General features: G+C 46.6%; 1 protein-coding gene across 6 annotated transcripts in view; it reads right to left on the reverse strand.

Moving 5' to 3' along the window:
* Nucleotides 1-24,323, reverse strand: part of Ttc7b (tetratricopeptide repeat domain 7B) — a 216,906-nt gene that overhangs the window by 83,745 nt on the left and 108,838 nt on the right. For all 6 annotated transcript variants that reach the window (XM_021201845.1, XM_021201846.2, XM_029541062.1 and 3 more), the window contains 5 exons: nt 23,520-23,657; nt 7,293-7,376; nt 6,282-6,386; nt 4,575-4,692; nt 2,384-2,441 (listed from right to left, as the gene is read on the reverse strand). In XM_021201845.1, the coding sequence (XP_021057504.1) occupies nt 2,384-2,441; nt 4,575-4,692; nt 6,282-6,386; nt 7,293-7,376; nt 23,520-23,657 (503 nt within the window). The remainder of the gene's footprint in view (nt 1-2,383; nt 2,442-4,574; nt 4,693-6,281; nt 6,387-7,292; nt 7,377-23,519; nt 23,658-24,323) is intronic.

Below are 24,323 nucleotides of genomic sequence, written 5' to 3' on the forward strand. Positions count from 1 at the left end.
ACATGAGGAACAGTATTAAAGGGTTCCAACATCAGGAAGGTTGAGAACTGCTGTTTTATATGGATTCAATAGGTTGTATATACCTATCTAAGAATATAAGCACACACACACACACACACACACACACACACACACACTCAGCCCCAATCTATCATCCTTGTAAAATAAACACACACACACACACACACACACACACACACACACACACACACACGCTAGGGAGAGGAGCCACAGCAAAGTGAGGCTGCACGCCCCATGACGCTCTGAGTGGCACACACAGATGATGTCATGCCACTATCTCCCCCAGGAGCAGTGTTTACCAGTGCACCCATGACACTTGCTGCCACCATCTTTGGGACTGCTTTTCTCAATAGGATGTGAACGTTCAGTGAAGCCAGAGCTTACAACACGACACACAATGGATTTTCTTCACCGTACTTTTGTTCAACAAACTGGCCGAGGTGACTTATGGGTAAGAACAGCTGATATCTCACTAGCTGGAGAGAGCTTCGCCATTCTGACATATTCAGACACTGCCCATTTGAGTACCTCAGAGAACAAATCTTTCTAAATCCTGGCTCTAGTTATGATTAAGACTTCATTCCCATAGGCTATATCTGTAACCCTCTTTAAATGTACCACGTTTTTTTTTTTCAAACAAAAGAAATAAACAATAAAATCAGAAGCAAAATAACAGTATAAAATATAAAATTTGGATGAAACTTATATAAAATGCATCGAAAAATACTTCTTACCCAAGTGACTTTAAATGATCTATTTGCCTTTAAGAAGTAATACAATCTTTCTTATTTACTTAAAGTCTTTTCTTTAAAACAGTTAATGTCTACTTGAGTCAAAATCACTGTATGCATTTGAAGACCATTCTGCATTTCACACAAACAGTAACTTAGGTTGGCCTTCAACAATGTTAGGTTAGGAGGGTTTATGCTCCTTAGTCGCCTTATGAGCACACATGCTAAATCTCTTTGAATTTAAGCCTAAGCAAAAAAAAAGAACAGAAAAGAATTCAGGCTGGCAGAACAGCTGTTACATAACCCTCAGTTACACAGGCAGCCCCAGGCAGACCACCACGGTGGCTGTTTTTAGAGAACCCGTAAGATGTGCTGATTTAAGGAAAGTGAAACAGATGTGGAGGCCACTTTCTGAAGCATCCATGTGTGGGTTTGACAAATAAGAACTGGAGAAAGTAAAACCTGGAACCATCCGAAATGGAAACGCTTTCATGCTCTGGCCTGAGAAACACTAATCACAAAAGCTGAGTCCAGAGACAGGGTCTGTGTGGATGTAGACTGGTGCTTCATGTCACGTGAATCAAGAATCGGAGTGGCAAGGGGAGGAATAACGAACAGGCCTGCCTGGGAACCAAAACAAAGAGGCAGGGGCACCTTCGAGTAGCAAAACCAAGCAATAATGATGGCATAAAAAGTGCACATGGATGACAGGATGACCCACACACGCAGTTCTGAGGAAATGATCTAACAAGGTGGCAGTTACAGGGAAGGCTCACGAGGTTTTCAAAGAAGTAACGAGGTAACACGGCTTTAGGAAATCAATGTGACTCGATCTATTTAAAACAACAGGATCAATTCCAATTCTAGATTTCACCTCACAGGGCTGTGTTTTCAGGGACACATTTAATATGGATGATTTATTATACCTGCAATGAATAAAACCAAGTACAGGTAAAACTACCTAGTGTCTGTAGATCCTGGCTCCTCACGGGGTCCAATCTACGTCCACGGGACTACGTTCCCTCCTGCACCTCACCCCCACACTGTGATGGCATTATTGCTGCTCCTGACTGCTCATGTACATATAGGAGCATGGGGCACTCAGCTTTTATAATGACAATGCATTGTTCTGTGTTCATGAAAGGCACATGGATAGAGATAAGAGCCAAGTTATTGTGGCGCGAGGTCAGGCAGGGAGTTTGAGATGGCTGCTAAGATGTTGTTTCAGAGGCTTTCAAATCTCAAGCTTCTTCAACTCTTAATGTAAAAGCCCTGCAGCTTTACATGCAGAAAAAAAGCCAGAAAAAAGGATCTCTTTTCAAGACAATGACAAATGTCTTTAATAAAGGAACGATCTCCCTAGACAGAGTGTCTTATCTTTCTTGAGCTAAAATCACTTTTATCAGGAATGAATAAAAAGTACCCAAATGAATAAACAGATTAAAAGTGTAGCCAAACAGGGCAAGGAGTGATACCCTACTTCTAGCTTTGAGGTTTCATGTTTGCTGCTCAAGACATCCTCCCGGAGGCAAAACACTGTTTACATAATCTTTAAAAATACCCTGCCCCTCTCATTCCTCATGTTCCGTTGTCACTGCGTAGAGCAAGTGAAAAGATGAACTCCCACTCACCTCTGAAATGCAAGAAGCGCCTTCCTCTGCAGGACCTCCTGCATCCCTCGCAAAGAAGCTGAGAAAAGGGTTCTGTTAGTAGGTGTCAGGAGAAGTTGGGGTGGGGTGTGCCCATACTAAACCCACTACAAAAGCCATGCTGTATGTACCAAGCTCTGAGTGCCTACCGCAGTAGGCACTGTTGGGACAGGAAGCCCAGTCCCATTGCTAAGGCTTTGCTCTGTCTATGACCAGTGGACATCACTGTGGAACAATATCAAGGAAACAGTGTGAGCTTCAGGGCCTCCTCAGGCCTATGTGTCACACACACACACACACACACACACACACACACACACACACACACACACAGTGAGCTGTATCACTTTCAGGCACATATCTGTTAAAAAGGAAACCTGGAGTATGCTGGTGGGGTGGGGTGGGATGGGAGATTGGATCATCTGGAACTCCAGGAAGAACACATTGGTTCCCCAGGTAGACATATAGAACCATCTCTGCCAGGATGGATTCAGTCAGGGCTCAAGCACCATGAATGGATGAAATGCTATCGGAGATTCTTTGGGACTGGGCAGCTATGACCTTGGACCAAGGACTCTGGCTTGAAGCTAGTTTAACTCATGCTGGTTAATGGCCAGGACTCTAGTACCTTGATGTCAACATAAAAGATGGAGCTGCCAAAACCCAACATGGATATAAGAATATCAGTTCACAGGAGTGAGGCCTCCTGGCTGTGAGCAAACACTTCCCTGTGTAAAACAAGAAAAATGGCTCCCTTATAGTCTACCTAAGGACTAAAAGGGTACTTTTTACTGGAGTAAGGAAGAGCCCAGAACCATCTGTCTGCTGCTGCGCTGCAGTAGACCCTGATCTAATCCCTGCACAGGGCAGCTCCTGCCAGCCAGGAAGTTAACAGTGGGAGGCTGCCCTCAGGCCTACTCAGAACCCCAGTGGATCTATAGAGAAGATTCTCTACTTGACCCAACAGAACTTTCAATGCTGTAAGAGGCCCAGCAGGGTGTACTGGTTCTAAAAGCTGTTGAAAGGTAGACTCTGAACCAAGAATTTATGTGGGTAAGTCTATGGCATTCAGACTTCCCTCTGAAAGTTGATATTTGAAGACATTGTGAGTATGGACAATATATTGCATATGCATAGAAAAGTAACCAGAAATCTAGTAGTGAAAAGCAACTGACCTGCCAAACATGCAATATCTTAGGGTAGAGAAGGAATGATCTGGGCTAATTTGTAGGAGTACAGTAGTATTCTGGTCTACTGTGGCTGACAGGGCAGTGGAGGGCTCTTCAAGAGAACAGCCAGGTCTTGCCTCTTGCTCTGGGTGGCACTTCGGAGCAGTTTGCCTTGTTCTAGTCATTAAGTTACATATTTGTATTTAAGGGTTTTTTAAATTCATGTTATATTTTATAAAATGCTAAAAAAAATCATAAAATAACATCAACTTATACTTTCTGCAAAAGTTTTATTAAAGCCAGGCATGGTGGTGCACGCCTATAATCTCAGCACTTGGGAGGCAGAGGCAGGCAGATTTCTGAGTTTGAGGTCAGCCTGGTCTACAAAGTGAGTTCCAGGATATCCAGGGCTATGCAGAGAAAGCCTGTCTCGAACCCTCCCCCCCAAAAGTTTTATTAAGTATATAAAACATAATTAAGATTTATTTTAAAGTTATTAGGATTTATTTTAAAGCTAAAAATCCCATCAACCAAAACTTTTTAGCATATCCAAAATATATACACCATTGTACTTGAGAGCCATGGGTTAGCTACACTGCATATGTCCTGATTTGCGAGTTAAAATGTGGGAATGAAGAAGTGCATAGTCCCTGGCCAGCGAAGGGTTGATCCCTGCAAGTTTTTGGCCCTAAATATTTCTATACTACTGTACCTAAGACCCAATGTCCGTCCTTTCCCTTAGGGACTGGCCAGGGTGGGAGTGTGGCTGTGGTGACTGTCTCATCTCTTGAGGCCTTGTTCTTCTTACTCTCAAGACAGATTCCCAGCACCTGCTGGCTAGGAACCTGGGCACGACAGCCCATTATGACCACAGCTCAGGGCTTCCACATTCCCCATCGCCAGACCAGGATCCCGGATGGCCTGGCTTTTGTACCCTCCACAGACAGAGGAAACTACGAGACACTGCAGGACGGTCCTGGGCTGGGGAGCGGGACTTCTCTCACCATCAGTGGCTTGCAGACTATATGTGAGTCCCAGAGCTAGGTAGCCTTTGGCCTTGAATTCTGACGTCTTCTCTCCCACATCAACAACCGTTTTGGCAAACTTCTCAGCCTCTTCCAACTGAAAGATAAGTTTAAAACAAGCTGTCAAACTCGTAACATCACTTCCCATGAGCTGGTAAAAGTGGGTTTCTGGTTTGCTTTGGAAACAACATTTAAACCTCCCGACTCTACCCTGGCAACTCTCTTTTTTTCACTGAGCCTTTCAATAGTCCACAGGATACCTAGCTATCTTCCCTGAAGTGTTCCCTTTCTGTTATTTGCCTTCTCTTCCAACGCTGCTTTGTATCTGCAGGGCTTCTCTCTTTTCCACCGGCCTGTTTACTCCAAGGTTCTATAATGGGGATGAACTCAGAGCTCAGAGGCCAAATGAAGTATGTTTAAAAAGAAAACAGTTCTTGAAATGTCTTGTGTTTGGGTCTTTCCCTTTATTCATGAAATAAAGAATGCATTTAGACTTGAATTTTCTTTGCCACAAGCTGTAAAAAAATTTCACAACTTGACCTATTTTACAGAACCCAGCACATGGGCCTTGCACGGGTAGATTTCTCTGGGGAATATGTACCTGCAAACTGCCCTCTCAATGAGTCACAACTCTTTACAGCTCACTAGCAAAGAGATTGGTTTCTTTAAAAGTGCGGCAGTGGTAGGCCTGAGCCGGATGTAGAGGATGGGAATTCACTACACTCTCGATTACCGAGGCCCTTGAAAATGTGAATAATAAAATGCTAAGAAATGACATTCAGAGAAGGCTTCTTACTCCCGTCTCTAACCAAGGCTTACTTGGGTGTTTAGGGACCGGTTTGTCACAGTGATAAATGGAGCCGCCGTTTGGAGGAGGGCAGTGGTCACTTGTGTTCCAAGACAAGGTACACACTGATGTTCCCTTCCAGGGCCGCAGCATTGCCCCCTCTGCTCACAGCCCCAGAATGCCAATCACAGGAGCTCACCACACCAGGCTGTGAGCCTATGCCTGCTTCCTTCAGGGGAATCACACAAGGGATCACTTTCTTTGCAAGGCTTGCTTTCCTCCTCTTGGGTGAGAATACATGAAAAAACAACAAACAAACAAACAAACAAACAAACAAACAAACCAGGCTACAGGGCTATAAGGGAAGGAACCCCCAGATTGGCAGGGAGTCTTGGGCCTTGGGGCAAATTACTCTTCATCTACAAAACTAACTGGATATGAAGTTGAACCAAAGACATGAAAACTCCTCTGTAGGAGACAATCATCTATGCCTCCAGCTCGGCAAGCTGGCAAGCTTTCTGTTTTCTAATGCTGTGTTTTCTGAGGTTCTAGAACATGGATAAGTTAGACCACTGCCATGCGCAAGTCTGAAGAAGTCAATCTGAAGAGTGCTTGTGAAGGAAGATGCATGAGGGAAGCTGTGTTATGAGAGTAAGATTTTAAGTCAAAGGTGACTAGAAAGCTTTGGGACCTTCTCAGTACTACATGTCCCACACAGTAAGCTGTGTCTCTCTGAGTGTGAATCGATTAGATCTAGCCTCTCATCGATACTTTTCAAGCATTTCCATTAGAAAGAAAACCTGAAGCATGCTGGGAATCTACAACTCCCATAGGGCGGGCAGGTGAGGCTTGACAAGGAAGCATGAAGGAAGTGTAGAGGGGAGAGGATCCCCACTTACCCAGTGGAGGGAACCCACACAGAGCTTGGCTGCCAAGAGCGGGATGGTGGCGTCGTCTGGCTTTAGCCGGATGCATTCTTTCAGCACCTTCACAGCACGGGCAGACTGCACAGGGACAGAGCAGTTGCATCAATCTCACCAGGTCTGACAGAGGAAACAGTCTAGCCTTCTCAGAGGGGTCAGGGTCTGTGAGAGCCACAGCCTGGGGCCCAGCACGACAGGGAGTGAGCCATTATCAAGAGTGAGTTGAAACTGGCCCCTGGCATCTGCCTAACTCACTCTCAACTTGTGTAGCCATTGCAACAACAAGAAAAAAATAGACTGCAGTAGCTTACACTGCTATAGAAAACAAACACCTAATTAAAAGCATACTACACGATGTTTCTAAACTCAGCACAAATAGTATTCCATGTGAGGCTGCACAATTCACTGCATACCAGACTTACTATGGTTGCACCAAGTCAAGTGTGCATTTGGCAGGGCTGACACCCTAAATATTTGTGCATGCTTCTGCATGCATGTCCAGTAACTCTTGAAGTAGGCACATCACTCTATTTTATTAAATGACATGTCCCCTGTCACTCAGCTATGAAAGCACCCCGGGCTTCCACCAAATGGCAGCAGTAAGCCATGTTTTTGGCAAGCATCCTCTGCTCTCAACAGACTGTTGGAGAGAACCCAAAGACTCTCCCCAACTCACCCCAGTCCCCTACCCATGCACACACCTCCGGGACATGTTTATATCTCAAAAGGGATTCAAGACTTAACTTTAACCATGGACATTTCACATGAGTGAGTCATGACATGTTTTTAAAAAAGGAAAAATAAGAATTCATCACCTTAGTCCTATGTCCATCTGAGACCCTAAATAAATGTGGTGGTCCATTATGAAAAGGTCATTGGACAGTTTGAAATGGTGTCTTAGCCTTTATGAGGTGGTAGGTAAGGTACATCCCTCATGAGATTCAACAGCATACGTCTGGACAGCGTGGCAGGCATGAAGAGACTTACCTTCCCAGCAGCCATCAGCGACAGAGCAAACTGGTACCAGAGGTGGAACTCCTCGAAGGCAAACTTCATGGCTCTTTCTAAGCACTGGTTGGAAAGAAAAGACAATGCTTATACAGTGAGCAGACCTGTGTGAGTCTGCAGCCACAGTAGTTAATTCTGCCAACTCCATTAACCTTGAGGGCCTAGAAGCCTCTACCTTCTGAGGCGTTCCCTCACCATGAGGAGCGTGGTGCCAAAGCTGACTCAGACATGAGGGAAGTTTTGCTCTGGGTAGATAGAGATGGAGGCTGTCACAGAAGCACCTCAAACACAAGGCCCAATCTGACAAGTATCCATGGGCAGGAAATAGGAGCTCTGTGGGACGTGACCATAGTTTTCAGAAGTGGCATTTACAAGAACGGCCGAGAGCTGGTAAGAAAAGAACCTGTGGGGAGGAGGAAGAGGCGTGGAGACTGTGCCTCAGTGTGGCTACCACAAGCCCAGTGAATCCATTTTGGACAAACAGATCCGTAGGAGGTAGGGCTGGAACCATGTCATCTTTGCGGTGACAGCTGCTTTCCCAAGTTACTCTTTCTCTTCTCTATCCTGAGATCTCCCGCTGTGTTCCTGAGCTGCCTTCACTCTCCTGCCCCAGCCAGCACCACTAGGGAAGGCTGCACCATGCTTCTTGGCTTCTCCAGTAGCAGCCAGCTTACTGTGGCATACAGTTCACGAGCTGCCTGCCTTCTTAGATGGCCAGGTCCCTGCAGAAGAATGACATAATCACCTCAGAGATACAAGAGGACCATCAGAGGCAGGTGAGGTGTAGAAGACCACAACAGAGGCTAGAGAATGGAATGTTCTAGGAGCTTCAAAACTCACAATCTGCCCAAGTTAGAGCCAGAAAGGGCAGGCTACAGGAGGAGGGTGGGCAACATTTTTGAAGGGAAAGATAAGAGAAGCATGGAGAAAGGAAACTCAAGTGGAGACCCTGGGGAGAGGCTATGGAAGTATGACACCACTCAGAAAGGGTCTCAGGAAGGGAGCAATAGGTTGAAAAACAAGCCAAGCAGATGCAAGAGCTAACAAAGCCCTTGGCTCTTTGAGGATACTGTGTAGCACACTGGAGAAAAGCAGGCCTTAGGGCCAGAGGAGGTAAGATGGGTAGGTGAGGAGGGAAGGAAGGCTCTGTGGAGCCAAGGCCGGAGGATGCAGGTAGGTCGTCTCATCATGTCCTCCTTTCCTTGTGGTGGTGACTAGAACAATCTTCAACAAGGAGGGCTGAGCGGACAGAGAGAACACGGAGGGAACGCACAAGGCCCCAGAAGACACAAAGGAACAGGCCCCAGTGCCAGGCCAACCTGTGGTGAGGCAGGTGCTACAAGTGAAAGGAAGGACTGAGGGGGGCATCCACCCAGACATTGCTTTCTTTATCAAGATGGAGCGAGGTGGTTGCTAAGATGAAATGAAATTGCAGAGCCAAGAGAGGTACAGCAAGGTAAAGAAAAGGCTTAGACGACCAGGCCCTTCCAATGCTCATGTCAGGCCGCCTCACACCAGCCTGGGTGTGCCATGCAGCTAGAACACCTCACGCTGGCTTTCCTGACAGTACTTGGAAGCCAGGTCTGGAACAGAACATAATGGAATTCTCATGGCTGATGGACAGGGAAGGGCGGAAAGCAGGAACTAAGAGTCTCATGGAGGGAGTGACACACAAACAGGACTCATAAACACGTGAGGTAACACAAGAAAAGCAAAATGGCGGGGTGTTAGAGAGGAGAGAACAACTCTAGCATTACTGGGGACTGGGGATGGTTCAGTTGGTAAAGTGCTTGTAGTACGAAAACTCAGGTACAAGGACCTGAGTGAGTTTGGATCTCCAACTGTCATGTAAAGAAAGCCAGGTGTTCCTTTGAGGCAGACCCTAAGGATCCCTGTAGCTTACTGCCAGTTAATTTAAGCTAGTCCACATCAGTTGTCTCTCGTTTTAGCAAGAGACCTTGTCTCAAAAGTAAGGTGGAGAGCCACTGAAGATGACTGACGTTAACCTCTGGCTTCCTCACATGCCAGCCACATACCTTTACACAAAAGAATAAGTGTGCACGCACGCATGCACACATGATTGTATGCACGGGCTCAGGTCATCAGGCTGATGGCAGGTATTTTTACTCACTGAGCAATTTGGCCAGCTCCATTTTTGTTATTTACTCTTTTTAATGATCAAAGGTAGAGTCATCGTTGCTAAGACCCTTTCCTGAAGTCGTAGCAATAAGGATTAAGTTATAGTGCTACAAGATCAAACAAACTGGCTACTGGACAGACAGAAACAAGAAGTCCATGATTATACAGAACCAGACTTCTGAAAGAGCACAGCCAGGTGTGGTGGCGTGCGACTTTAATCCCAGCACTCATGGGTCAGAGGCAGCTGGATCTCTGTGAGCTAGAGACCAGCCCAGCCTATATAACGAGTTCCAGGCCAGCCAAGACTGGAAAATGAGACTCTGATCAGGAAAGTGGGAAGTCAGAGGAAGAAAGGGCAGGCTAACGTCTCAGGTTAGTATGAGAAAAAGAAACTTTACATCAAACAGCTCTATGACTACTTACTCACAAAGAAAATATTTTCAATTGAATTTTACCTCAATGTTTCATAAAGCTCTGTTCAGGGCAGACTAGAGAGGCAAAGTGAAAACCAAACCATAAAGTGCAAGACAGACTCTTTCCACCTAGGATGACAGGTTACAAAATACCTGTCACCTTAGCCCAAACTCAAATGTGCAGTAAATAGTCGCTACCTTCTTCATTTTAGAACCGAAGTCCATCTGAGGCCCTGCCCACCACAAGCGGGGCTAACGTGGGCTGCCTTACTTGTGTGGCCAGGCCCTTGGTAGCACTTGCTGCGCAGCCAGGCACTATTTTGAGCACTGCCTCCTTTGATCATACTTACAACCCTACACAGCACAGGAAGGTGTAATTACCATGCTCCTTGAAGGGACAGGCGGCTGGAGCACAGGGATTTAAGTGACACATGGTATCTCAGTCAGCTGATGATAGAGCCAGCTGTGAATCCAGCAGCCTGGTCACAGAGTCTGAGCTCACAATCATGGCAGCAGTGGATGGCCCCAGATGCCAATGACAGTCGCTCACTGTCATACTTCACTCAGCATGTCATCCCTGCTGTGTACAGCATTGTGTACTGAAAAGGGGGTTGGGGGTGGCTCATGACCCCTACAGATTTCAGGCTCCAGCAGGACTCTTTCTGCTAATGAGGTGTCTGCTGCCCAGACCTCTCTGGGATGGACCCCTGAAGCTATTCGAGACTGAGACCTTTACAATTCGCAGAATTTTCAAGAAACGTCACTGATTCCATGACAGCTAGCCAAATGGAACATTTCTAGACTATCTTTCAAAAGCACTCAGCTTGACAGAGATGGAGGCAAGCTATGTACTCCCCCTACAGTAACGTTCACAGTTTTTCAGCTCGAACCTCTCTCAAGACTATAGCAACCCATATCGCATGATAAGCCACAGAGAAACCATAAAGAGAATCAGAAACACTGGGTATGTACATGTAAGGGCTGGGGGTACAACTCACTGTAAGTGTACTCCCCTAGCATATGCAAGGCCCTGGGCTACACCCACCCACACCCACACACATACACACACACACCAACCAAAGACCCTAAGAGCTTCAGCCAAGTGTGCTGGTACATGCCTGTAATGTCAGTACTTAGGAGGCTGAGGTGGGAGGCCAGCACACAGTAAAGTACATAGTGAGACTCTGGCTCCAAAAGCAATGAGAGGAGCTGGAGGAGATGGCGTGGGGGGTGAGAGGGTAAGGCTGTTCTTCCAGAGGATCCAGGTTTGATTCCCAGGACCCACACAGCAGCTCACAACCATCTATAGCTCCAGGTCCACAGGCTCTGATGCACTCTTTTGGTCTCCTTGTGCACTAGCCCCCCCCCCCCAAAAAAAAGCAGAGAGAGAGAGAGAGAGAGAGAGAGAGATAATATGCAAACCAATGATGATAAGCTAAGCTCCCTCCAGATCTCAGGGATGTGTGTTCTGTGTCACAGCTGATAACCCTGTCTTCCTGTGGGCTCTTGGCATCTTTGCTACACAGTTCCAGCTCTGAACATGTCCAAACAGTTCCAGATGTTCCAAATTCTTGATACCATCCAAGGTCAGCGTTGGAATATCTAGCAAGTTCTCCCTTATGTTTTCAGAAACATTCAGAAATACACCTCTAAGAACTCAGGTCGCCCAAAGCTCCATTACAAGAAGAGTCTTGTGTTGTGACTGGAGGCTTGATACCCACAATCTTCTGAACCCTTTTAAGAAACTGCCAACATCTGTATGTGACACAGTAAAAATGGTCAGTTTTAATGCTTGTAAGGAGGTGGGTGAGGACGTATGCTAATGAGATACAATAAAGAACACTCATAATTCAGCCGCATTCCTAATGAAAGAGAAGTCTCGATGACAAGATACTTCTCACAAGGCAGCAGGTGCAAGGGCACAGGAGTGGGAGGAAGGGACGTAGCTGAGAAGCTGTTGGAGCACACAGACGCAGCATGGCGGGAGAGAAGACGCTAGCGCTGAGGACAGATGGCCCAGGCTAATCAACACCCCTCTCCAACCACAGAGCTATCAGTGGGGCAGAAGCCGGCCGTGGACAGTGCTCCCACGGTGTCTGGCACAGCGAGCACTGCAACGGTGACAGCTGCTGCAGTCTTGTGACACGACTGCTCTTGTGACACGACGTGGCAGCAGATCTGTGGGTTCTGGAGAGAGTTCCTGGGACTGGGAGAATGACAGGAGCCTGAGTGGAACTCTGGCCCCTGCTTACTTGTGGTGTCAGAGGAAGGGGGATGAGCCTAGGGTCGGGGGACGTGGCTCAGAGAGCTACAGCATTGTGGACACCTCTGAATCACCTCCATCACCAGAAGTGAAGATGAACTTAGCAGCAGGATGCCGGCTTTCCAGGAAGTACAGGCATTCTCACACCCTCTAAAGCCCGGGTGACACTTGCCAGATGCTGTGGGTATGTAGCAGTACCTCCCTTGGAGGCTAAAGGCCTCATCATATGGGTAGTAGTCAGTATGTCATTTGCAAACTTATTTCCTGCTGGAATAAGGGCTTCGGCTTTCTCTTACTTTGGCTTTTCATGGGAAGCCATATTTGAAGGGTTCCCGGAACAGGCTGCTCCTCTGGCATGAGAAAGGGATTTAGCAATTACCTTCCTTGTACGTAAAGCTCAATCACACCAACTGTGTGTGTGGCAGTGACAGCTGCACAATACCACAGGCAGGGAGAAGCCAGGGCCTATTCTGGGAACTCAAGAACAAGACTCAGCATCCAAAACCCATGGGGAGAAAGGGCAGAAATAAATAATCAGGTACCTTGTACACTTGGCTTGGTGCCCAAAGCCGAAGCCATCCTGCTAGGAGAACAGTACCAGCCTGGGCTCTGCCTTTTCCTTCTGGACAGTTTTCACTGCAGAGACCTCAGGGCTTTCCTAGGAAGACTGCCTTTCTTAAATTATTTATTGAGTGTATGATTAAATGTGATTAATGTAATTCTTTATAGTTGTATACTAACACATTAAAAATTAACAAGGTAGATGAGTAACATGTTGATTCTTTTAGCAATGAAAATTTACTAACCTATTTAGGCATTTGGGACCACTGTTTTGTATACACAGAATATCCTAATCATAGGGTGTGTGGAGACCAAGGCAACCTGACTCTGTTCTTACTTTACAAATGCGGGGGTGAAGATTCAGAAAGCCAACAAGGTCTACCTAGGGTCACACAGTGTCAAGCTGAAATCAGAATCTAGGTCTCATGATGCTATTATTTCTAATTTAATTAAAACTGAAAGTACAGATTAAAATGGAGCTTGAGCAATCTGCTTCAGAGAAGAATGGGTTCAGGAAAAAGCTTCCAACAGGCTTGCTCTCAGGACTCAGGCGACAACAAAGCCTCCCGCCCCATCTGTGGGAAAACACAAAGTCAGAGCTTGCTCAAGCTTCCTCCTCTTTATTTTAGAAATAAAATACAGTATCCTCTGTATCCTTGCCCCACCCCTCCCCATTCCTCTTTTTGCTTTCAAACAGTAAGGCTACTTCCAGGCAGAGGATCTCCAAGTTTTATTGCTTTGGAAAAAAGCTTAAATTAAAAGACATTATTTCTTCTGGCCACAGTGAGAATAAAAAATGGGTTATTTTTTTTCTTTGTTTTTTTTTTGGGGGTGTGTGTGTGTGAGGTGGGGTAAAGGGTGTTTTCTGGAGACAGGGTTTGTCTGTGTAGCCCTGGCTTTCCTGGAACTAGCTCTGCAGACCAGGCTGGTCTCAAACTCAGAGATCTGCTTATCTCTGGTTCCTGAGCACTGGGACTCATGCACCCCCAAACCTGGCTGAAAGTGGATTATTTTCAATGGTCCCAGGTGTCATTCTCTGGTAGTCAACCTTCTCAACTCTATGAGTCAGCTTGACTAAGTGTGAAGCATATAGGAGCCCTGCTTGCGACTTGAATCCAATACTCTCTACTATGCTGCCAATGCAGTCGTTCTTTGTCGGCCTTACCGAAAGCACTAAACTCAGTTCCTTCCCTCTACCTCCTCCCTCTCAGCTGCTTTCCCCCATTGGATCTTTGTATTAGCTCTCTGACCTGGCTTGAGACACCAGGTTCTAACCCTTATACTGTGTCTGCAGCTTCGCCTTGAGTATGGATTCAATGGCTACAGGGGGAAGTGAGGAGTCAGAGGTGGCACTCTGGTGGCACAAGGACAGTGGCATACTGTATACAGAGTAAATGTGCAGCAAAAGCTTAAGTGAGGAACAAGTACAAAGAGAGCCGGGGGCCGCTCTATCCACTCTCTCTTTAGGAGAGCCACAGAAAGAGAAGAAAGGACCATAAGGACTGCGGCACACTTCAAAGACTCTAGAGATGGCAGCATCCGACAGCACTGAAGTCAAGGGGATTAAACCACAGCTCGAGGACCCAGGCTGACTTGATGCTTATTTGTGTATAGACCAGTGGAATAAAATAAAGACCACAGACTTGGCCAGTATGGCTTTTGCAAGAGTGGTGAGTCTATTCAACAAGGAACAGAATAATCTCTTCAACAAAAAGTGTTGGCTTATGTAATTTCCACACATAGCCTTTGTGATACCTGTCAACTTGATACAACCCAGATTCACCTGAAAGAAGGGCCTCTGAGACTGTCAGTGAGGGGTTGCCTTGACTGTGTTAACTGAGGAGGGAAGACCCAGAAGGGCCTCTGAGACTGTCTGTCAGCGAGGGGTTGCCTTGACTGTGTTAACTGAGGTGGGAAGACCCAGAAGGGCCTCTGAGACTGTCTGTCAGCGAGGGGTTGCCTTGACTATGTTAACTGAGGTGGGAAGACCCAGAAGGGCCTCTGAGACTGTCTGTCAGTGAGGGGTTGCCTTGACTGTGTTAACTGAGGAGGGAAGACCCAGAAGGGCCTCTGAGACTGTCTGTCAGTGAGGGGTTGCCTTGACTGTTAACTGAGGCGGGAAGACCCACCCAGGCGGCATCATTCCCTAAGCTCTCTGGTCATGGGCTGTATTAGAGAAAGGAGCTGAGTAGTAGCATTGTACACATCACTGTACTGCACTCTGATATTCCCTGTGGGTATGATGTGACCAGTTCTCTCAGGCTCCTGCTGCTGTGGCTTCCCTGGTTGATGGACTGGAACCTGTAATTATAAGTCATGCAACTCTTCTCCCTTGAATTGCTTTTGCCGGGATATTTTATCACAACAACAGAAAATCCAACCAACCAACCAACCTACCTACCTACCTAAAACAGGAATTACTATTGAAAGTACTTTGCTGTGAAAAACCTGACCATGCATGTGGGCTTTAGACCTCTGAATAGTTTTGTGGCTAGACAGTGGCAGCTTTTGATACACTAGAGTACAAAGCAATTACATGCTGGAAGCAAAGCTTGTTGGGCCATTCTGATAAGAGCATGGAAAGACAAAAGTGTTGAGAGAAATTCAGACGATGGAGGCCTAGATCATGAGAAATCAGAGGATAACATGCATTTATTGGGAACTGGGCTGGGAGTCTTTAGTAGAGGACTTTGGCTAAGTATCTAACTTCAAGCTGATCATGTTCTGAGAACCTGAGGTTGAGCTTAATGCCAATGGACTGATTTGTTGGGCAGAGAAACATTCAAGGCAGTATGGTATTCAGACTGGTGATATAACTGCTTAAGAGATCAGCACCATCACAGAGAACGTTCCTGCACGGGGACACTAGGAAAAGTATTCTGAGGGCAAAGCCTTATCCATCAGAGGCAACTTCTTGAACCTGCAGCAGAACTGGGAAATGGTGATCACATGACATGGGTTTTGAAGGTGCAAAAGATGCAAGATTGAGGAGGTAATGGAGGAGGCTGTGTGGTGGGGCTGTCATCCCTGTGTAAAGGCCCTAAGAGGCCTCTGTGTGAACTTGTGGAGGCGAAGCCCAAACTGCGCTGGAGACCTGAGAATACTGGAGATGTCAGGGCCATAGGACATCTGCCTATAGGAAAGCTATAGGTGTAGACTGAAGCTTGACTAAGCCCATGCAAGAAGCTGTGTGTGGGGCTGGAGAGATGGCTCAGGGGTTAAGAGCACTGACTGCTCTTCCGAAGGTCCTGAGTTCAATTCCCAGCAACCTCATGGTGGCTCACAACCATCCATAACGAGATCTGGCGTCCTCTTCTGGAGTGTCTGAAGACAGCTACAGTGTACTTACATATAATAAATAAATAAATCTTAAAAAACAAAAAAGAAGCCGTGTGTGCTGCTACTGGCAGAGCTGGAAGAGAGGGGCTGCTCTAGCCTTTGGGAACCAGCTGAATATATTATAAACTCCAGATGCCAGACATGAGGCAACATTAATCTGTTTTGGTTTTTCAACTTTTCCAGTGTGTGTGTGTGTGTGTGTGTGTGTGTGTGTGTGGTTAGTATATGTAAAGGTGAATGTATGTGGGTGTGCACACATATGGAGGCCTGAGGTTGGGAATCATCAATACAAGGACTCACCAATATAGCTAGTCTTGTTAGCCAGCTTACTCTGGGAATTTCATCTTCACCTTCCAAGGCTGAAATTATAGGTAGGCTGCCATACCCACCTGGCATTTGTGTAGATTTCTGGGGATCTGAACTCTGATCCTTATGTTTACTTGGCAAGCATTTTAACTGCTGAGCCATATCCCTCTGTGACATCGCCACTATGATGGACTATACGGACGCTGAGCTGAAATCCATCTCCTGTGAGCTGCGTTTGCCAGTGTATTTTATCACAGCAACAGACAAACAAACTAAGACATATACCACGTATATACAGAGTTCACCCAGAGAGCCTCATTAGCTTCAAGTACAGGAGCCAAACCCAAAGCCCAATTAGGAGAAGACTTGGGAGTACACTGCCATGCTTTTGAATTTGTAATTGAATCAGTGACTCCTCAGAAAGATGCCAAAGGAATAAGCAACAGAAGAAAATATAGTGGGTTTAGTTAGAATCAAAACTTCTTTACATTAAAGGACATAATTAAGAAAGTAAAGAGAAAACATAGAACAGACAAATACCTGTGAACTATATATCTGATAAGAGTTTATTATATATTTAAATAAAAACTATAACAATTAAAAACTAACAATTTAAAAATGGGCACATGGCTTGAATAATCATCTTTCCAAAGAAGACACACCAATTACCAAAGGATGTGGAAAGATGCTCTGCGCATCAGCAAAATGCAAGTCAAACCCACAGTGAAATACCACTCAGTGCCTACCAGGGAGGCTGTAATCAGAGTAATAGATGCTGTGGAGCAAAGGAGATGGGAGAGAGTGTGGAATGGGAAGGCCATTGTGAGAAACAATTAGCAGTTCCTCAAGAAGTTCATCAAGAATATCCATATGACTCGACAGCTCCTCCTCTAGAGAACCAAGAAGAGGAACTCAGGGATGCTGGAGTTCTGCTCTCACACCGAGACACCATTACAGCAAGGCTGACTAGCTAAGTGAACAAGCCAGGCCTAAAGGGGTATGGATTACATCATCTGTTGGTTAGGCTGTGGTCAGTGCTCATGGCAGACTCACCACAGCCAAAGGGTGAGGACAGCTCACTCATCCATTGATAAATGAGTGGATAAACACAATGTGACAGGTATATTACAGGGGAACACAAAGGGGATGTAGTTATGACCTGAAAACATGCTGTCAGACATACTATCATAACTAGGTTGAATCTTAAAAACATTAGCTCAGTCAGGCACATGCCACATGATTGTTTTATACTATGTCCCTGAAATAGGCAAATTCACATGAAGAAAGATTAGAGTTGCCAGGGGTGTGTGTGTGTGTATAGGAGTGGGGATAGGAACTACTGCTAACTACGTACAGTTTTTTGTTTTTTTTTTTTGAGGTACTGGAAAGTTTGGAATAATGATGACAGTTGTACAACAGTGTGAATGTCATTAAATATTTATGAACTGTATTTTTCAAAGATCAAGGCAGCATACTAATTTTTTAAAGAAAAAATGTAAGTAAGACACGAGGCAGTGAACCTGGAAAGGTGTTTCCCTGAGCTGTCCCACATGAGGGTTTCCACTGCTTCTGCTCCTCCCAGGAGTGTAAGTCTTCTCACTGAAGAGAGGAAAGGAGTGCTTCACAAAGAAGGCTTCCATGATGTGGAGACAGAGAACCCAGCGGCTGCACCAGGGGCTAGGATTCTTTGGGGTAGGCCATCTTGTAAAAATAGCATTAGTGATTCTGCCAGGCTCGTTCAAAATGCTGGACCAGGGCTGGGACCTGTCTAGCAGTTCTGCCCCGAAGCAAGATCTGTCTCTCCTAAAGCTCCCTAAAACACAATAAATGATGCTTACAACCTTGGCAACGGTCTGAGGGAGGCACACTCATGGTTCTTCCAGGGTGAAGAACTCGGCTGTGAAGGCCAGGACGCATGCGTGGCTCAGCAGCCTCTGCTCCGGCACCCTCACATGCCACTGCTTCACTGGGGTACTGAGGGCGAGGTAAGAGACTCAGGAAAGTGAAGCGTCCCAGATGATGATGACCCCTAAGCAGGGCCAGAGGTGAGCAGCATCCTCACAGTGCCTCCTAATAACGGAAGTGCTTAGTTTGGAAGGCACAAATGTCCCTTGGGTGCAATCATTAGCCACACTACCCACAGCTCTACAGAGTTACCATAAACAAATGAATATGAGTTCAATGGAAAGATAAAAATATCCCTTCTGTTGTTAAAGCTGCCATGTTTATGTGGGGGGAGCACACACCATGTCTAAAAGGACCCTATAATATTCTTTCCAAATGGAATTGCTAACAGTCAGACTGGAGAAGCAAGCCTCCTTAGCAGCTTGGGTTCATTCTGAAAAACAGAGGAAGCAGGGCTCCTGGCCTTACTTTTAATAGAGGGGTTGTCATGCCAACGAGGGCTGCTGTTTAAATTGAACGGGAAGAAAGAAGTGTTCCTTCCTACACAAACTTTTCAGCAGGGCTCACAATTAGTCCTTAAAAAACCACGAAAACTCATAGCACCGGAGTGATGGGAAACACTATGCTCCTATCATTTGTCAGAGAAAGGCCATGCATGAGAAATCTCAGGTTTCTTTCTGCTGCTCCATTCTTCATGCCCACAAGTAGGGTAAACAGGGCACTGGAAAAAAAGAAATGTTGATGTGGGCACATGCCAAGGCAAGCTAACGCTGAGCTCAGAGAGTGGCCCTCCATCTTGAATAAGCACTGGGAAAGAATGGGGCACAGAGAGAACAATGTCCCCTGTCCTGCTATTGAATTTTCAAAGGCTGGGTCTCTCCCATGCCTTCATAACACACCTGCTGCCTACGGGGGCCAGTGACAGGAGAGGGGACGTGCTGGCACACACAGCAGGGCCACTTCCTTGTCTTTTCCTGGTGCCCGTGGGCTGAGATTTGCCAACAAGAGGAGCCAAAGGGCAGGAAACCTGCTCTGTGGACACGAGGCTGGTTGGAAACAAGAGTGGGGAAGGCTCAAGGACTAAACTTCTTTCTGTCCAATATCCTGGTGCAACGGTGCTCTCTGGGCACAGAAGGCCTCGCCCACACATAGGAAGATGCCACTGTGTTTCTGAGGCACACATGGCCGATCAGATCAGTCAGGACACATGGCTGGACCCTGAGAGAACCAACATCAAACCCTGAGTAGCTCTTCCCTTCTCTACGCCCTACAGCGTTGTCACGAAGGGTGGGAGTGAGTGCTGAGCATGCCTGACGTACCCAGGTCAACCTGGTAAATGAGAAGGCTACTCAGGAACTAGCAAGCAGGCAGAGGCGAGATGTCATACAGCTGCTCAGAATGGCAAGCACCCGGACCTCTGGGTTGTTTACTTTACAATTTTTCCATTTGATTTTTTAGACTAAGGTTGACCACAGAAAACTGAAACTGCAGGGCACATCTGCCAGTAAGGAGGAGGCCCACTGCATTAAATTCCCATCAGGCCTCGACGATCCCATCCACACGCCAGTGCCTTGTTACCTCTAACCAGCACAGCCTAAGCCCTCACCTAGAGCTGGCCTATTCCTAGCCAGGAACACATAGCTTTGCTCTGCTGTCTTCTCTAATTTCATTATCTTTATGTTTCTATGTGAGCTCTATAGGTAGGCAAGATGTTTCTGTTGCATCTCATAGACGTTGTCACTGCCCTGTCCCCGGCAGTTCCTGCATGCAGTGAGAGAGTCAGCAATACCTAAGCGTTCAGCTGCCATTTACTGAGCTCTGCACACGGGCCTTCATTCATGGGATTCACAGCTGTCCAAGGAGATGGCTCACTGGGTAGCGGCACTCGCTTTGCAAGGAGGATCAAGGTTTGAATGCCCAGAACACATGGAAAACGCCAGGCATGGCTGTGTGTACCTGTAACCTTAACATTGTATGGTGGAGAAAGGAGAATTCCAAGATCTTAATGTCCAGTCAGTCCAGCTGAAACCGTCATATTTGTGTTCATTGAGAGACCCTTCTTATGGCAATAACGTGGAGCACAACAGAGGACACCTGATGTCCTGTTTTGGTGTCTGCATGAGGGTGTATCTGTATACTCACATATAAGCACTGCACATATAACTATAACACACACACACACACACACACACACACCTACCTCTGTCTGAGACATACATAAACATTATCTTCATTTTATAGAAAAGAAATAGAATCGTAGTTTAATGATTGCTGAGGATGACAGAACTGTGAAGTGACAGGTCCAGAGCTCAACCCAAAGTCCTCTCTCTGACTGCTGAGAGTGTGCACAGGGCATGCTGAACTGGTGGCCTGAGTTTCAGGGTGAAAGATAGGATGGGCAGCATGGCAATGTGAGAAGAGGATAGGAACTTATGCTCCATCAAATATGGATGATACGATCCCAGTGCATGTACACACACAGATACAGGCAGGCAGGCAGGCAGGCACGCACGCACGCATGGGCACGCACACATCCCATCTCATTGTCACGGGTCACTCTTCGTACAGATAGATTAAAGATGGTCTTTAAGACACCAGAGGATAGCTAGCTCAGAGTCTCTGGACTCTGAGTGACTATTATTTTCTTTATTTATATGAACTGTTTGATTCTTCAAGGAGCATGCAGAGCTCTTGCTTCTGATAAAAAGAGAAACAGTGAAGTGAAGTTCATGTAGGAAAAAAGGAAAATGACAGAGGGCGAGGGGTGCTGAGGGTTTCTAAACAGAGGAGTGGAAATGGTTTAGTGATATTAGGAGCAGATCCGCCCCATGTAGCAGCACCACTCACATTAGCCAACAGAAGGCAGAACCTACCAAGCACTTAGCGTCAAAGCCTCCAAACGTCATGGGCTACGACTCATCGATAGGACAGAGTGAAATGTTGAAACAACGTCTAACGTGTGCAACCTTTAAAACAGCGGTGAGCCACTGATGTAGGTGCTGGGAAGGGAATTCTGGTCCTCTGCAGGGACAGCAGGCATGCTGAGCCATCTCTCCAGACCCGGCTTTCCTTTTAGGGTGAAAATGTTTAGGAATCAAAGGTGATAGCTACTGCTGTGATTTCGGTGTCCAGAAGGGTTCAGCACAGTGAAAGGCTTAGTGTCTAGGATGGCTCCTTGGGTAGAGGTGGTGACTGCGAGGCTGTGGGCCTCAAGGTATAAGGGCCATGATGTAGTTCTCACGTTATCTTGTGAGTCATCAAAGGGGGCTTGCAATAAAAGAAGCAATCTGGGCCCCTCCCATTCTTTCTGCTCCTGATTTTACATGCAACCTCTTACTTGTTCTCAAAGGTTCTAACAGATGCTGGCTGGTGGGTGACAAAGCCAAGCAGCGGGTCTTTCTACCGAGGCCATATCATACGGACTGTGAACCTTCAAGACTGTGGGATCAATAGCCCTTTGCTTCATTGGGTAGCCAGGGTAGAAATCTCATTATGGTACTATAGAGCTGACTATACAGCCATATAGTACTAAAGATGCACCAAACAATACTGAATTATATACTTCATACTACTAACTTTGATATGTAAACTTGACCTCCACTCAAAAATGTTCTGTTCCTGTTTTAAGTAAAAATCTTGAAAATATAGAATGGTAAATGAGAACAGCCAAACAAGCCAGATAGATTCCAGGAAACTCTCAATAAATGAAGAAACGTGTAAGCAGGCCACTTATCTAAGGTGGAGGGAAGGCTTCTGCTCAGTAGAGGGTGTTTTGGCTCCGTCCTCCGAGTGCGGGACAGGGTCCCTGAGGTGCCATGGGGCCTGCATCGTTCTGTAGGAAAGGCCGAGGCACGTGTCTAAAGCCTTTCTCATCATCTTGTAGGAAAGGCTGAGGCCATGTGTCCAAAGCCTTTCTCACAGGGTGTGGGCTACGGTGGGTCTTCCCAGCTCAGCCACGTGTGCACACTGTTGGCTCATTACCTCTAGACTGGAGGCTGCACTATGAAGAGGACATACCTCTCTCATTCACAGCTGTATTCCCAAAACACACAGCCCTTGGTATTGAACAGGTGACAATACACATATATACTGAAAAAAATGTATAATTCTATTAATTGATTTATATATCTAAGGCAAAACATGGAGATGATACCAAGTCTAAAAGTCTCCAAGGGATGTACAGGCCCAGTAAAGTAAGGGCCCACAGAGGGGACTGGAAGGCTAACAACAGCCAGGCCTGTGCCTAAGCCGGATCTAGGTCCCAGCAGGGCAGACTACACATGTGTGGGCACCTGGACACACGTCATTATTTCACTGCATTGTGGGGGATTTGGCTTTTCAGAAGGCCGCGTAACCATTGCCCTGTATAGTCACCAAACCAAAGACTAAAAACAGAATTAAGCCACGCGGGCTCATCTGTTCCCGGGGTTCCTGCCTAATGTGGTGAGGCAGCCCAGGCTGGAGGGTGAGTCGGGCTCTGATCTGATTTCAGCCAATCTGTTACTGTATTTCACTCCCTGTCCGCATGCCCAGAGGCTGTTGCAATGGGTATAAATTTAGAACGAGAAAGATAAATAACACAGAAAAGTTTATTTTAACAAAATAGGTTGTTTCTGTCCCTCTCTATTTTGCTAAAGGAAAGATAAGTTGGTCTTACTTATTTAGCCTTACTAACATGACATTTGGTATTCTGGGCAGGAGCTTAATAATGCATAACCCTGACTCGGATGAACTAACCCCTCATGAAACCAACACATCACATGTCTGTCCTGAGTGCTCCCTAGTAAAGGGGGTAAGGACATCATGGCCCCTTCCCAAGCTCTGGAATCTACCAGTCCACTGCGCAGCAGGCACAGCACTCTGAGCAAAGACCACCCTTTCTGACACGCAGTGGTTTCTACCAGCCAACCTCAAGGTAGCTGTGGCCCAAACGGCATGTTGTCGGGGAGTTACAGTCATAGTTTAAACCAAACTGTTTGCTGAAGAAAGCAATGTCGGAGAAGCTCTGGTTACAATAGGGATTATCTGGGAGAGAGACTACTTTGGGAACCGCTGTCCTCCCACACACCGCCTGGAGGGTATGGTCTGCTGAGAGAAAGAAGCTTGCCGTCACAGACTAACTGCTTAGCCCAGTCACACAGGAGAGCAAAGATCAATAACTGGTCCAATGACACGTGCCCCTGGCAGAAGGGGACAAAGGACCAGGTCCCTCCTCAAATCATCTTGCCTTCTCCCCCTGCCCCCATCCCCCGACCTGGGAAGCAGCCTCAGCAGCTGTACCTCTGACAGCATCTCATACTGGCCTCTTCTTCCCAGAGCAATGGTCAGTAGATCATAGACCACAGATGCGCTCTGCAGACTGATGAGGCGGTCACTCTTGTGTTCTGGAATTCTGCTCAGCACAGCATCTCGGTTGGCCTGAAGGTGACATTAAGAAGAGAAGCAGACAGTTAGCTAGCCTACACTCCACCATTGTCATGTGGCAAAGGGGCCACCTAGGCTTTCCTGTCTCACGAGGCAGAAGTAACAGACCTGTCACCTCAAGTCATACATCCAAAATCCGCAGAGCACCACAGACGTACACTACGGTTTGACTCAACACTGGAGGCCAGGTGTAGGCTTCTCAGAGGGGCTGCACAGCCACAGGATTCTTCAAGTGAGCCCCTGCCCCACCTAATGTGTTTCTGTGATCTGGCTTCTACCCTATGCTGAGGAGGGGGAGAGAGAGCATCCCCTGCCCCGCACCTCCCATCCTCCAATGCTGTCATCCAGTCCCGCAGAGGTGATCAAATTTTCCTCAATCACTGACACTCAGATCCCTGTATGACATCCCCATGGGAACAGACCTCAAAGACTAATTCAATCTTCTAAATGGAAGCACAGAATGGATTTGAAGCACAGAACAGATTTACAATACAAGAAGTGAGCAATTTTCATTTTGCCACAGAGGACTCAAGAGAACACTGGCCAATTTCATGTGTCTACCGCTTAGTACAGAGATCCGTCAGAACAACCAAGCTTTCCCAGACCGTCTATCCGAAAGGCTCCTCACACCAACACGTTTTCACTGCTTCACTTAATTTC

Source organism: Mus pahari, chromosome 7 (genome assembly GCF_900095145.1).
Source record: "Mus pahari chromosome 7, PAHARI_EIJ_v1.1, whole genome shotgun sequence".
NCBI lineage: Eukaryota > Metazoa > Chordata > Mammalia > Rodentia > Muridae > Mus > Mus pahari.